The sequence below is a fragment of the Dipodomys ordii genome, unplaced genomic scaffold (genome assembly GCF_000151885.1).
Source record: "Dipodomys ordii isolate 6190 unplaced genomic scaffold, Dord_2.0 Scaffold105, whole genome shotgun sequence".
NCBI classification, from domain to species: Eukaryota; Metazoa; Chordata; class Mammalia; order Rodentia; family Heteromyidae; genus Dipodomys; species Dipodomys ordii.
Genome location: NW_012267321.1, coordinates 2,020,824 through 2,035,322, shown reverse-complemented (window position 1 = coordinate 2,035,322; position 14,499 = coordinate 2,020,824). Strand labels below are relative to the sequence as shown.

At 55.7% G+C, this 14,499-nt stretch overlaps 2 protein-coding genes across 2 annotated transcripts in view; one reads left to right on the top strand and one right to left on the bottom strand.

Moving 5' to 3' along the window:
• Has1 (hyaluronan synthase 1) overlaps positions 1-4,385 on the top strand; it is a 6,857-nt gene extending 2,472 nt beyond the window's left edge. The window contains exons 3-6 of the mRNA XM_013027615.1: positions 2-453; positions 1,023-1,248; positions 1,402-1,534; positions 3,710-4,385. Of these exons, the coding sequence (XP_012883069.1) occupies positions 2-453; positions 1,023-1,248; positions 1,402-1,534; positions 3,710-4,385 (1,487 nt within the window). The remainder of the gene's footprint in view (position 1; positions 454-1,022; positions 1,249-1,401; positions 1,535-3,709) is intronic.
• Positions 4,386-5,140: 755 nt separating this feature from the next.
• LOC105994184 lies at positions 5,141-14,170 on the bottom strand. The gene is made up of 9 exons (XM_013027614.1): positions 13,960-14,170; positions 13,565-13,648; positions 7,518-7,586; positions 6,976-6,999; positions 6,770-6,847; positions 6,571-6,680; positions 5,728-5,884; positions 5,440-5,650; positions 5,141-5,216 (listed from the first exon to the last, which is right to left on the bottom strand). The coding sequence occupies exons 1-9, from the start codon at positions 14,168-14,170 to the stop codon at positions 5,183-5,185; spliced, it is 978 nt and encodes a 325-aa protein (XP_012883068.1). The 3' UTR covers positions 5,141-5,182.
• Positions 14,171-14,499: the final 329 nt, after the last annotated feature.

Genomic DNA, 14,499 nt, shown 5'->3' with positions numbered 1-14,499 from the left:
CCGGGCCTGCCGGGGGGCGCGGGCGGCCGTGTGCCCAGCGTGGCGCTTACCATCTCGGCCTACCAGGAGGACCCGGCCTACCTGCGCCAGTGCCTGGCATCGGCGCGTGCACTGCGCTACCCGCGCGCACGGCTGCGTGTGGTCATGGTGGTGGACGGCAACGGTGCCGACGATCTCTACATGCTGGACATGTTCCGCGAGGCCTTCGCCGACGAGGACCCTGCCACCTTCGTGTGGGACGGCAACTACCACCGGCCCTGGGAACCCGCGGCCACGCCAGCTCCCACACCTGGCGCCTACGGCGAGGTGGAGGCAGAGGATCCGGGGAGGCTGGCGGTGGAGGCGCTGGTGCGCACGCACCGCTGCCTGTGCGTGGCGCAGCGCTGGGGTGGCAAGCGAGAGGTCATGTACACGGCCTTCAAAGCGCTGGGCGACTCGGTGGACTATGTGCAGGTGGGTGCCCAGGGTTTGAGGGGGGCTGCGCCCACCCGCCTGCCACCACGGGGCGGGGCCAGCCATCCACAGGGGACACCATCCTGGGCTCATTCAGGCCCTCAGGACCTGGCCATCCCCGGCTGCCTGGCCATCCGTGTCAGCCATCCGTGCCAAAGCCGTGACAGCGAGTCAGGAAACTGTGGCTCACCTCCTGTCACATCCCAGCTACTCAGGAGGCTGAGATCTGAGCATCCTGGTTCGGTTGGAAACCAGCCTGGGCAGGGAAGTCCCTAAGAGTCTTACCTCCAACGAAGCACCAAAACCAAGCTGGAAGTGGAGCTTAGGTTCAAGTGGTCGAGCACCAGCCTTGAGCACAAAAGCTCAGGGCCAGTGCCCAGGCCTGCAGTTCAAGCCCCAGGACTGGCACAAAAAGAAAAGAGGGGAAACGAAGGAAGGAAGGAAAAGAAGGGAGGGAGGGAGGGGCCGGCTCTGGCCCTCCCGTCCCCCGCCCCCCGTGCCCATCGTCCCCGCAGTCGCTGGCCGGCGTGGCTTGGGGGCTGGGTCTGAGCGTGGCCCTCCTGCCGCAGGTGTGCGACTCCGACACCAGGCTGGACCCCATGGCCCTGCTGGAACTGGTGCAGGTGCTGGAGGAAGACCCCCGTGTGGGGGCCGTCGGGGGTGACGTGCGCATCCTCAACCCCCTGGACTCGTGGGTCAGCTTCCTGAGCAGCCTGCGTTACTGGGTGGCCTTCAACGTGGAGCGGGCGTGCCAGAGCTACTTCCGTTGCGTGTCATGCATTAGCGGGCCGCTGGGTGAGCGTGGGCTGCGAGCGGGTGCTGGGGGCCGTAGATGGCTGGGGAAGGGCATGAGGACCAGGCCAGGGGGCAGACGGGGCTGGGTCGGGGACGCCATGGGGGGGACGGCCGAGGCTGAGTCTGCCTCCCCCCCCCCCCCCCCCCCCTTAGGCCTGTACAGGAACAACCTCCTGCAGCAGTTCTTGGAGGCCTGGTATAACCAGAAGTTTCTGGGCACCCACTGCACCTTCGGGGACGACCGGCACCTCACCAACCGCATGCTCAGCATGGGCTACGCCACCAAGTAAGCTGGTAGGAGGGGGGACAGTGGGTGAGGCCAACAGTACCTGTGTGCGCAAGCGCCAGCGTGCGTGCCCGTGCATGCCCGTGAGCGCATGAACACTGATGTCCAAGTTACTTTCCCCATGATGGTATCTACCAAGTTAGATCTAGGAAGGAGAGAGGAAGAAGATACTGTGGGAGTGGAGGGGGACATCTAGCCTGGAAGGAATGAAGTATTAGTGGAGGATGGACAATACTCTGAGAGGCAAGGATGACCTCTGCATGGAGTCAGGTGACCCACCAGCCAACCGTGGATAGCCATTCGAACCATGTGACCCCTCAGCCAGTTTAAGTGGAACAAAGGGGAGAGCCTAAACTCCAGAAAATGTTGTTATTTTGGTTGGTGGTGGGGCTTGAACTAGGGGCTTAGGCACTGTCTTTGAAGTGGTTCATTGGAGATATGACATGAGTCCCATGGACTTTCCTGCCCAGGCCGGCTTTGAACGGTGATCCTCAGATCTCAGCCTTCTGAGTAGCTAGGATTATAGGAGTGAGCCACCAGCACCCGGCCAGTAAATGCTTCAAGAAAAGAGAAGTTGATTCTTAGCGGGCCTGGGATGTTATGAGCTAGGTCAAATGAAGTTAAGAGCAGAGGGAGTTCCCCAAGAAAGCCAGACCTAGTGGGAGATCCCCAGGGACTTTGGGATACAGCAGCAGGGAAACAAATAGTACACAGTGAGAATCATTCACTCAACAAATACTCACACCTGGGAGATGGTGCCTGTAATCCCAGCTACTCAGGAGGTAGACATAAGAGGATCACCATTTGAAGTCAGCCCAGCCCACTCCCTACCCCCAAAAATCTGAGACTTCATCTCGAAAACAAACTCAAAGCTAAGGAACCAGGGCATGGCTCAAGTGGTAGAGCCATGGCTCTGAGTTCAATCCTCCACATCAACATCAAAAAAGGGAGGAGGGCCTTACAATCTGTACAATCTGTTGAGCTCTGGAGACACAGCAGTAGGCAAGAAGAGAAATCTGTGCCCACATACTGGGGAGATAGAGCCTTCAAGGGGGAAGCTCTAGCATCAGGAATGGTTCTGGGAGTTATTTGTGATCTCTGCCACAGGAAGGGACCCAGCCACTCCCTAGAGAGTTTCTCACGTAGGGTCTGTCCTAGGTTGTAACTGGGCCTGGAGTTGTTCCTCCCTGTTGGGCCAGCCAATGCAGTAAGTGAAATCATATTAGTAATATATTAGTAATGGTGTCAAGAATCATACGCCATTACTGACGTCAGTGGTTAATGGTATTTAGTCATGGTATGATGAACCAGTTCTCAGAACCTGGCTTTTTAATCCTCCTGCAGTCCTGACATCATGGGGTTAGGAACTAAGATGCTTTATCAACCTAATTTTTATATGAGAAGACGGATGCCTAGAGAGGATTAAAAACAAAACAAAACATAAAACTTGTTCCAGGGCTTGGGGGTGTGTGTGGCTCAAGTGGTAGGGTGCCTGCATAGCAAGCCGAGGCCCTGAGTTCAAATCCCAGTACTGTTAAAAAATTAAAAAGCCAGGCATGGTGACTCACACCTTTAATCCCAGCTATGTAGGAGACAGAGATCAGGAAGATGGACAAGTAGAGGCCAAAATGGGGGGGGGTGTAGAAAGACCCCAGCTCAACAGACAAGCAGGTACGGCCTTGTCCTGCAATCCCAGGGTCTACAGGGCTACTGGACAGCCCTCGTATGCAGCATGAGGCCCTCTCTGAAGGAGGGAAGCTGCGCTCTGGTGGCTCAAGCCTGTCCTAGCTACTCGAGGAAGCTGAGGTCTGCGGATCAGGATTCACAGCGAGCCTAGGAAGGAAAGTCCCTGCCGCTCCAATTTTCCACCAAAAACAAAACAAAAAAGCCAGAAGCAGAGCTGTGGCTGGCGTTGGTGGGGCGCCAGCTTTCTGAATGGCAAAAGCTCAGAGACAGCACCCCAGGCCCCAAGTTCAAGCCCCAGGCTAGTAATAATTAGGGTATGTGTTGGGGGGAGGCTGAAGGCTGGCAGCTCCGTGCACAGTGATCGGAGCCGCGCCTGGGGTGGGGGTGGGGGAGCTGAGGGCTGGCAGCTGGGTGCTGGGTGTTCAGTGCTCGGAGCTGCACCTGGCCGGCACCAGGCTGAGGACCCCTCCACCCCCATCATCCCCGCAGGTACACGGCCCGCGCGCGCTGCTACTCAGAGACGCCTGCGTCCTTCCTGCGCTGGCTCAGCCAGCAGACACGCTGGTCCAAGTCGTACTTCCGCGAGTGGCTGTACAACGCGCTGTGGTGGCATCGGCACCACGCGTGGATGACATACGAGGCGGTGGTGTCGGGTTTGTTCCCATTCTTCGTGGCGGCCACGGTGCTGCGGCTGTTCTACGCCGGGCGGCCGTGGGCGCTGCTGTGGGTGCTGCTGTGCGTGCAGGGCGTGGCGCTGGCCAAGGCCGCCTTCGCCGCCGCGCTGCGCGGCTGCGCACGCATGTTGCTGCTCTCGCTCTACGCGCCTCTCTACATGGGCGGCCTGCTGCCTGCCAAGTTCCTAGCGCTCGTCACCATGAACCAGAGTGGCTGGGGCACCTCGGGCCGCCGCAAGCTGGCGGCCAACTACGTGCCTGTGCTCCCGCTGGCGCTCTGGGCGCTGCTGCTGCTGGGCGGCCTGCTCCGCAGCATCATCTGGGAGGCCCGGGCCGACTGGAGCGGCCCAGCCCGCAGGGCTGAGGCCCTGCACCTGGCCGTCGGGGCCGCGGCCTACGCCGGCTACTGGGTGGTTATGCTGACCCTGTACTGGGTGTGCGTGCGCAGACTCTGTCGGCGGCGATCAGGAGGCTACCGAGTTCAGGTGTGAGCCCCCTCGCCCCTCCACGCCATAGGCCTTTCAAAGCCCAGGACCGTCTGTGAGGGAAACTCGCTGGGCCTCAGTTTACCTCCTCTGCGAAGGGAGGGTACCAGGACTGCAGTGGGGCTGGGACTTGTGGATCTCTGGGGAGGGGTATTTATTCTTCAGGGTATAGGGATTTAGGATGGGGACCAGGGAGAAGCCCTCCCACCTTCCTCCCTGTTCTCATTTCATCTCTGTTTGTACTGTGATTTGGATGTCATAAAGAATTTTATTTATTTTCTTCGGAGTGCAGCTTCTCTTTTACGAGAATGGAAGGGGCTGCATGCAGGTTGGGGGGCTCTGGACTTAGTCTACAATGAATGATCTACCTCTCTCCAAAGACCCCTCCCTCCCTGGCTGAGTACTGGGGTTTGGGCTTGGGGCCTTGGATCTCTAAGCAGATCTCTACCACATGAGCCACATCGCCAGGCCTTTTCACTTTTAGCTTTTTTCTTTCAGATAGTTAATTTTTTTTTTTTTGAAATCAGGGTCAGCCTCATCCTGAGATCCTCCTACCAATGCCTCCCCAGCCTTTCTGTTGAGACAGCCTCAGCAGCTTGTCTTGCCCAGGCTGGCTTTGAACTGTGACCTTCTTGGTGTCCACCTCCTGAGTAACAGAGCATACAGGCTTGAGCCATCCCACCTGGCTTGTACTAATGATACTGATTTCTGGCCAAAACAAGACAAAAACAGTAAGGATCCAGACTTGAAATATACTCTTTATTTTAAGGATGGAGACAGGAGAATGAGGGACCAGTACCTTGCTAGATGCCGCTGAAATACCACCGACAGAACATCCTGGGGAGACAACAAGGCCTGGGTGGGAGGAGGATGGGACAGTGCAGAGGTCCTGGGACTGGGAGAGTCTCAAGGGTGGACTGAGCCAGGACCCCAGGACCTGAGGGAGGAGGTTGGGGTCTGGATCTGGACCCCAGGGCCCAAGAGAGGAGGCTGGGGTCTGTGTCTGGACCCCAGGGACCGAGGGAGGAGGCTGAGGACCGGGATCGGCACGCCCACTCACCACACCAGCACCGTCAGGCTGGCGACCATGACGGCCACCAGGGCGGCCAGCAAGCACAGGTCCTCCCATGTCAGGGCCCAAGGATTGGTCAGTAGCTCTCCCAGGCCGGGCTTCCAGGGCTCCACCACTTCCGGTTCCTTCCGCGACCAGCGCACCACTTCCCGGAAGGTGACTTGGAGCTCGGTCTCCGCGCGCGGGGGCGGGCCAGTGACTGCGAGGCGCGGACGTCAGCGGTCCAGCCCTCGCCTCGCCTCCCGCTGCCCGGCCCCGGCCCTACGCCGCCCGCACCGTTCAGGAAGAAGTAGAGCCGCGCCACGGGGCGCACGTCGTGTCGGATCACGCAGGAGTAGGTCCCCGCGTGGACGGGCTTCGCCGGGCGGATCCGCGCCACGGACCCTCGGGCCCGCGGCAGGTCGCGGAAGTAGGACATGTCCTGAGTCCGGACCTGCGGGACCGTGGGCTGAACCCTGGACTGGGAAGCCCGGGGCGCGGGACCCAGGTCCTCCCAGCAGGGCTCCCGCCCCTCCCGACTCAGCTCCCGAGCCAAGCCCCGCCCCTGCTCGCAAGGCAGACCACGCCCCCTCCTCGGTCCCGCCCCTAGCCTCCCGGCCTGGTGCCGCCCCGCGGCCCATCCCGTTACTCCTAAATTACTCCTGACCACAGTGCCCCAGCCTTGCTCTGTTCCAAGATTCCGGGCCCTCCGCTGGCAGAAAGCCTGTGTCTAGGCCGAGCGGAACCCCGGGGCCTAAAGCCTCTGTCTGGATCTCCCCTAGCCTTGACTCCGCCCCTGCACCCTGTTAGCTGGGCGAGTCCCTAACCCCTGCCAAGTGTTACTAAACCCTCGTCTGGCCCCGCCCAGCATTGACTCCGCCCCCAGGCGCTGCAAGAGTCACCTGGCCCCGCCCCTAGGCTGGGAGGAACGTAGGCCCTACCCCCACATTATCACTAAAGCTTTCCGGCCCCGCCCCCGACTCCGCCCCTCTAACCTGGTTGGTTGGGGGCACGAAGTCCCTACAGCCCCACTATAGCCCGCCAGGCCCCGCCCCTCTGCTCTGGTTGGCTGGGAGGCTCGTAGGCCCTCCCCCTCCCTCCCCACACCACTGCAGCCGGTCCGGCCTCGCCCCGACTCACACCACCTTTGGCGAATTTCCAGGAATAGGAGATGTCTTCCTTCGGCAACTGGAAGTCCACAACACAAGAAAACATAGCCTGGTCCCCACGGTTGACGGTCACGTCCTTGACTGGAGATAACGGGGTCTCTCCCGCGGGGCTCACCCTAGCCCGTAGCCCCCTGTGGGGGGGCTCCCGAGCACCCCAGACCGCCCCTCACCTGGGCAGTTCAGCGGGAGCTTGCAGATGAGGGAGTAGCACCCGTCGCAGATGAACCTCCGGGTGAGCTCCTGGACGCCTGCGGGTGCGCACGCAGCTCTGGCCTCGCTGCTGTCCCCACCCGGGGGTCCCCCGTCTGAGGCTCCCTCCGGGCCCTACCCCCACCCCCTTAAATCCCGCAGGCCGAGCCTGGGACTAAGCGCTTACCACATGGAGGGACGCAGGCCGGGACTGTGGAGGAAGGAAGGGAGATCGCGGTGGGGACCCTACCTGACATGCCCCAGAAGATGGTCGAGGGGCTGACCTCTTCCCAACAGGGGGCTAGGCCAGACCTACAGCAGCCCACCCAGAGGGACAGGGCCAGGCTCAGGCCTGCAGCTGGCCATTTCTGAGTGTCCGGAAGAAGGGATCAGGTCCCCAGGGTCAGCCCTGCCGCACTGCCCCCAGGGGGCAGCCTGGACGGGCCAGGGTGAGATTAGAAGACCCAGTTAGAGAAAAGTTGGGGCAAGGTTAGTAGCCAACTGAGGGGGCCCAGGTGGAGAGGACATGGTTCTGCGTGTCCAGGGCTAATCACAGAATGTGTAGGCTGCAATAGGAGTCTCCCCCCCCCCCCTACACACACACATACACAAGGGCTTGGCTTAAAGGTCAAGCCATAGAGGTTGGACTGAGCAGAGTAGACTGGGGTCTCAGGTCTGGGGTTTGCCTCTAAGGCGTGGGGAAGGGGGTTGGGCCACATCTTATTTTACCTTTTTTAAGCTGTAGAATGGCCTTCTTCATTTCTTCTGCAGCCTTGGAGAATGCTTTTATATAGACCCCTGGAGGATGGAGCCAGGCCCTTGTGGTCATGTGTCTGTGCCCCCTCCCCTCCATGAGTCTCTCCATCCTTGGTTTGTGCTCCCACCCACCCTTCTATCAGGAAGGCTGACAAGTCTCAGAGCCTCCTCCTCCTCCCTCCAGAGTCTGTTTCAGATGGAGAGAAGCACGCTGCATGTATCTTGTTGCAGGCTGGGTGGCTGAAGGCATGGCTCAGGAGGTAGAGTGCTGGCTTAGAAAGTAAGCACATGTTCCCAAGTTCAAACCACAGGATCACCATGAAGAGATAAGCAAACAAAACAAGTGTCTATTTCTAGAAGACTGGTTAAAAAAAATTATTTTGAGCCTGGCACCAGTAGCTCTCGCCTGTCATCCTAACTACTCAGGAGGCTGAGAGCTGAAGATCATGGTTCAAAGCCAGCCGAGGCAGGGAAATCCGTGAGATTCTTTCTCCAATTAACCACACCAAAAAGCCAGAATTGGAGCTATAGTGCAAGTGGTAGAGCATAAGCCTTGAGTAGAAAAAACAAAAATAAAAAACTAAGGGACAGAGCCCAGGTCCTAGTACCAGAAAACACACACACACACACACCTTGTTGAAGGAAAAGGTAATGACCAAATTCCTCACCAAGGCCTACTATGCCCTTTACAGGCTAGCCCAATTCCCTCTTAGTCTTTGTTCCATCCCTCTGTCCACTTCTCTGTCCCTTAAGAAAGTCCCACATTTGCTGGGTGCCGGTGGCTCATGCCTGTAATCCCAGCTATTCAGGAGGCTGAGATCTGAGGATCTAAGCCAGCCAGGGAAGAAAAGTCCATTTAGACTCTTATCCCCAATTAACCACCAGAAAACCAGAAGTAGAGCTGTGGATCAAAGTGGTAGGGCACTAGCCTTGAGCAAAAGAGCTCAGGGACAGCACCCAGGCTTCATGATCAACAACAAAGGAAGTCAGGAAGGAAGGAAAGAAGGAAGGGAGGGAAGGAGGGAGGGAGAGAGAAAAGGAAGGAAAGAAAGAGAATATCCAACAATCTCTAGCAGGCAGGGCCTTTGCACATGCTGACTGTGGTTTCTAGCACATCTCCCCCCTCCCCATTTCACACCTCAAGTGTCATGTCCTCCAGGATTTTCTCCTCTCTACAATCTACAGTCTAATCAAGTGCCTTTTTATCTCTCATGCTTGGCTCTCATCAGCGTGTGATTATACATGCCGCCTGTGTGCTAATCACTTAAGTCCATCTCTTAAGTAAATATGGCTTCCTTTAAAGCTCAGTCCTTCAGAACCCCAGGGAGGGCCCCCACGTCTTAGAAAGGGCTCGATAAATATGTGTAGAATGAATTCCTGAGTGCAAATGGGAGTGGAGACCACAAGCAGTGGCCTACGGCCCAACTCTATTCCTTAGCTGTGTTGTACTTGGCTGGGATAGTGTGGTTTTTTTTTTTTTTAATGAACTGGTCGCCAACATATAAAATTTGGGAAAACCATATAAAATGTTTGACATCTCTTAAAAATTTCTGGAAAAAGCAGTAACTCAGAGACCAAATTTCCTTTGGGCAGCTATGCTCCATCCTCTGCTCTGGCTAGCCACTTTATCTGTTTCACATCCTATTCCTTCTTTCAGGACCACTATCTTTGCCAGTCTGGGTTCTGCCCAAACACCCCAGGGCCTTTGCACATGCCGGCTTCTGTTTCTATAGCACATCTAGCTTGCAGATTGAGGGTGTTCTAGCATTTTCCAGGGGAATTCTGCAGAGAAAATGAATGGCTGGGCTGACCTCGTGGTCGAGATGGCTTTAGAAATCAGACACCAGGCAAGGCGTTGAGAGATGAATCATACGCTTTCTCCTTTCTGCCACCCCTGCCAAATTCATGTGTTGGAATTCTGAACCCCCACTGTCCAAGATTATGACTGTATTTGCAGAGAGAGCTCTTGATGGGGTGATGAAGTGAAAATGAGGTCATTAGGGTGGGTCCTGGTGCAGTCTGACTGGTATTCTGGGAGAGGAAGTGACTAGGAGGCAAGGAGACACTGAGGGAAGACTGCTGGGACTCAGGGAGACCACGGCCACCAACAGTCCTGTCCGGAGGCCTCGGAAGAAACCGTACCTCTGCCCACACTGGCACTTGGATCTCGAGCTCCTCATCTCCACGATTTCTACAAAGCAGTGTCTGGCAGCTGTCTATTAACTCCACTTCCTGGGGGAAGAGCTCCCTTCACTCACCTAGCTAAGGGATTTCACTGTGGGGCTTTTCTTGCTTTTCCGTGACCAAGCTGACAGCCTTTGAGAAGAGAGGAAATGCCACGTGAGCCTCAGGAAGGAGCTTTAACAAGGAGAGGGTACCTGATCCTTTTACCCTGAAGCCTGAACTTGGTTTCTTGTTGTTGTTGTTTGGGTTTAGGAAGTACTGGAGTTTGAATTCAGGACTTTGTACTCACTAAGTAGGTGTTTGACCACTTGAGCCACTCCAACAGTCCCTTTTAGTGTTATTTCAGAGGTAGGGTCTCACATTATATCCCAGCTAGTCTAGACTGCTGTAAAGATGAAGTGGATTGCCGGGCGCTGCTGGCTCACACCTCTAATCCTAGGTACTCAGGATGCTGAGATCTGAGGATTGCCATTCAAAGCCAGCCCAGGCAGTAGTCTATGAGACTCTTATCTCCAATTAACCACCAGAAAACCGGAAGTGGCACTGTGGCTCAAGTAGTAGATCACTCGCCTTGAGCTGAAGAGCTGAGGGATAGCGCCCAGAACTAAGTTCAAGCCCCACAAGCAACAAAAAAATTTTAAAAAGAAAGAAAAGATGAAGTGGATTTATAGTTCTAGTAAACTGGAAGCATAAGGAAGTATTCCCAACCGGACAAGGGGTGTGGGAGAGACAAGAGGGAGTGTGGAGGGCTGTTGTAAAATCTCACCACGAGTGACGAGCTACTACAAACGCTTGAAGGGTTGCCAGTTCAGAACATCTGAGTTTGAGTCCTGGTCCTTCCGTCTAGGAATTTCACACCCAAGTAACCCATTCCAAGCCCTCATCCTAAGGGACCTTGGCCACGTGACTTAAAACTTCCTGATCCTGGGTTCCCTCTCTCATAAAACAGGGTGACAGAGTAGACCTCCCAGAGCAGGGGGGACAGAGGATTAATGCGTGTATCCTAAAGTACCTTCCATCCTGCATGACTGAGAAAGCTGCAGCTGAATGGTACAGTTTCTTGTTTTGTTTTGGTTGTGGGGCTTGAACTCAGGGCCTAGGCCCTCTCCCTGAGCTTTCCTGCTCAAAGCCTTCTACCACCTTGGCCCACAGCGCCACTTTTGGCTTTCTGTGGTTCATTGGAGATAAGAGTCTCAAGGACTTTCCTGCCCAGGCTGGCTTCAAACCATGACGATCTTCAGATCTCAGCCTCCTGAGTAGCTAGGATGACAGGCATAAACTCCTCGTCCTGGCTGGCAGTGTTATAAAAAGTCATGATGAGAGGCTGGGAAGGTGGCTTAGTGATAGAGCACTTGCCTAGGATGCATGAAGCCCTGGGTTCAATTCCTCAGTACCACAGACACAGAAAAAGCCAGTAGTGCTGTGATTCAAGTGGTAGAGTACTAGCCTTGAGCAAAAGCTCAGGAACAACACCCAGGCCCTGAGGACTGGCAAAAAGAAAAAAAAAAGTCATAGTGAGTTACTATGAGCACCATCTGGGGAAACTGACGCTAGGAAAGGGGCCCGAGATTCCACAGCCACACCCAGCCGGGTATGAGGCAGGGGACTTGGTTTCCTTCACACCCTAAGGACATCTATCACCCCATATGCTTGTGACTAGAAGTGTTTCCAGTTTTGGGTAAACACTTGGGAGCTACTCACATACAGGGAATGGGCTATCTTGAGGAAGGTGCTCAGATCTAAGCATAGCAGCCACTGTGTCTCACGTCTGTCTATCCACCTGGCCCGCAGGGCCCTTAGGTGATGGATGGAGGACTGTAACTTCCATCTGTACCTGACTGGTAGGTGGAGGTGGTCATGGGGAGACACGTTTGCGGCCCATTATCCCGCTACAGCTTTATAGTGAGATGTCACCTGCAACCACCAGGAAGCAACAGCTAGGGGGGTGGTGCCAGCTCCTAAGTCCCTCCCCACCGGAAGCTGTCCATCAGTCCCCATTCATCTGAGCACAGGAAGTCATCTATGTTCTCACAGGAAGTCATCCATCTGCCCACGGGAAGTCATCTATGTTCTTACAGGAAGTCATCCATCTACCCACTGGAAGTCATCTATGTTCTCACAGGAAGTCATCCATCTGCCCACAGGAAGTCATCTATGTTCTCACAGGAAGTCATCCACGTTCTCACAGGAAGTCACCCATTTCCCCCTACCTGGAAATTGTCCCTCTTGACCACCTGAAAGATACCCATCTCTCCTACTTTAAAGTTATCCATTTTTCCTACCTGGGAGTCCTCCATCTTCCCACAAGAAGTCATCTGCCTCTTCATCTAGAAACCTTCCTCCTCCTCCATCCGTATCCAATTGGTCTAGGCCTTCTCCAAACATCTAAATCTGCCCTTTCCGCCTAAGCCTCAACTTCCTTATGTGGGGCTTTTATAAATCCCATCCCACAGGCTGGTGTAATGGTGTGAGATAGTCTTTGGTTGGATAATTACCGCAAAGAACCTCCCAATAGATATGGGGGGGGGGAGTTTTGTTCACCTTTAATCCTTTCTCTCCATCCTTATGATCAGTGAGGATGACTTGGCTCGGTCCTCGGCTAGGCCCACCTGGACCACTGTCTCCTGTCAGGGGATTTCTCTTTGGTTTTCCCACAATGTTCTGTGCCCACAGGCTGACAGGGGGATCACGTTCAGAGCTAAGCACCATCTTTGTTTGGTGTAAACATCCTCCCCCAAATGCTCCCATCCCAAAAGATGAGGTCCTTCAAAGGGCTTTCTGAGACCAATACCGCAGTGGCATATCTATAGAAATGTCCTCTTGGGGGCCCAGCTGCAGATCTACTCATGAGAAATAGAGGGAAGACCCAGCCATCTTCATTGTAACAAACTCTCAAGAGATTGCAACAAACTCTCAAGGAAGACCTTCACTGTAACACTCTCAAGAGACCTTAAGGAACTCTCAAGAGATTCTGTTATACACTGACTGATACCAGGTGGTCCCTGGCCATCTCCCTGAATCTACTGCTCTGATTTCATCTCCACTATGGTCTTACTGGCCTCAGGGCCTTTGCACTCACTCTTGTTCCACATAAGAACTCTACTCAGATTATCTGGTTCTCCCTCATCACCCCATTCAAGTCTTTGCTCAACTGAAAATTTTCATTTACACCTCTGACCAACCCAATCTTCAACTCCATTCCCTTCTCTGTTTTGCTCCATAGCAGCACACAATTGACAAAGTAATGTCTGTGTTTATTGCCCTTGCCTCCTGCTTCATGATGTAAGCAACTTGCAGGTAGGTGGCTTAAGCCCCTGCTGTGTTCACCAGCTTCTCCCAGCTGCCCAGCTGCTCCTCACCAGGCCACAAAGCATCCCTCCCCACCCCAACCCAGGACCTTTCTAAAACCCAGAGCAGACCTGCCCTCCGCTTTCCTATACTTGTTCCAGATCTTTTCAAAACCCCTGGTGAAGGGCAGGGAGATTGTTACATCTTGCAGATGGGGAAGTGGAGGCCAGGAGACATGTAGGCACCAATCTGTACCTCGCAGCATAGGTTCCGTGGGCCTGACCTCAGCGTACTTTGGACTCTGGGTTATTTCTATGCCTCCCTTGGCTCTTTCCCACCATCTGTGACCCCACCTATGACTCCCACCTACTTCCCACCGATGACCCCATCTCCAACCCCACCTGTGACCCCATGTGCCTCTAGGCTTTTCCCAGTGAATACCCTCGGGCGGTTCCCTTCCCAGGTGCTGTCCAAAGCAGGGGTCCTCTATTCATCTGGCCCCAAGTCCTGGCAGGCTCCAAACTCAACACCCCCCCTACCCCCCAAGCACTCACCCTTGGCCACAGCTGTCTCCTGCAGGGAGTGCACCATCTGCGTGAAGGAGTCGTGCAGGTTGTTTCGCTCATCATAATCTGAGGACCAGTGAACGGCAGGGCTGGGCAGGCGGTGGAGCATGGAGCACAAACCAGGTCCCAGGGCTGACATCCTGTGGCTCTGACTGCGGCCCCACAAGTCTCCAGCACCCTCTCTCTGAATCTCCTAAGTCCTCTTCTTTAGATGTCTTCCCTTTCTACCTCCAGCTCTTTCCATGTTTGTTAACTCGGCCTCTGTTCTCTGTGCTTCCGCATCTCTGCCTGTCTGCATGTCTGTGTCTGTCTGTCTGTCTATATCTCTGAGTTTATCTGGGCCTGCCCAGCCCCTCCCTAGGGCCCTGGACTCTCACTGATTTCCGTTTTGAGCAGATCCTTGAAGGCCAGCTGGAACTTTTCGTCGCACTCTTTGGTCTTCCAGGCCTTCATCCCGACAAACATCTGGCAGATGCGGATGCGCTCCTTGTCTGTGACGAAGCACATGAGGCAGGCCCGCGTGCAAGCCGGGCAGACCAGCAGGCCCAGGAGGAGACACGCCCCAGCGCGCACCAGCCCCAGTGCCATGCTGGAGCTCTCTAGCTCTGCTGGATGAGCTGATGACCTTTGTGAGGTCACAGCGGGGGAGGGCTGGGCGGCCTGAGGTCAGAGGTCAGGTATCAGTGAGGGGTCACGTGTCAGGCTGTGTGTGGAGGAATGTCCTCAGGGGTCATTAGTCGGCCTAGGTGTGTGGCTGGGCCAGGCGCCAGGCTCCCAAGATCCCCACCTGTGACCCTGCATGTCCTCACAGGTTAAAGGGTCTCAGGGACCCAGAGGCCGGCAGCGCAGAGGATGGTGGATGGGACCAGCTGTTGGCCAAGGGACAGGGGCCGGGGCAGGGGGACAAGGGACAAGAG

Excerpts from the sequence above, each read along its gene's own strand:
- LOC105994184 (XM_013027614.1), bottom strand. The coding sequence starts at position 14,170 with ATGGCACTGGGGCTGGTGCGCGCTGGGGCGTGTCTCCTCCTGGGCCTG. Across the intron at positions 7,000-7,517 it reads CATTCTACAGCTTAAAAAAG|TCCCGGCCTGCGTCCCTCCA; the intron begins GTAAAATAAGAT and ends CTTCCTCCACAG. Across the intron at positions 5,885-6,570 it reads GGAAATTCGCCAAAGGTGGT|GTCCGGACTCAGGACATGTC; the intron begins GTGAGTCGGGGC and ends ACGGTCCCGCAG.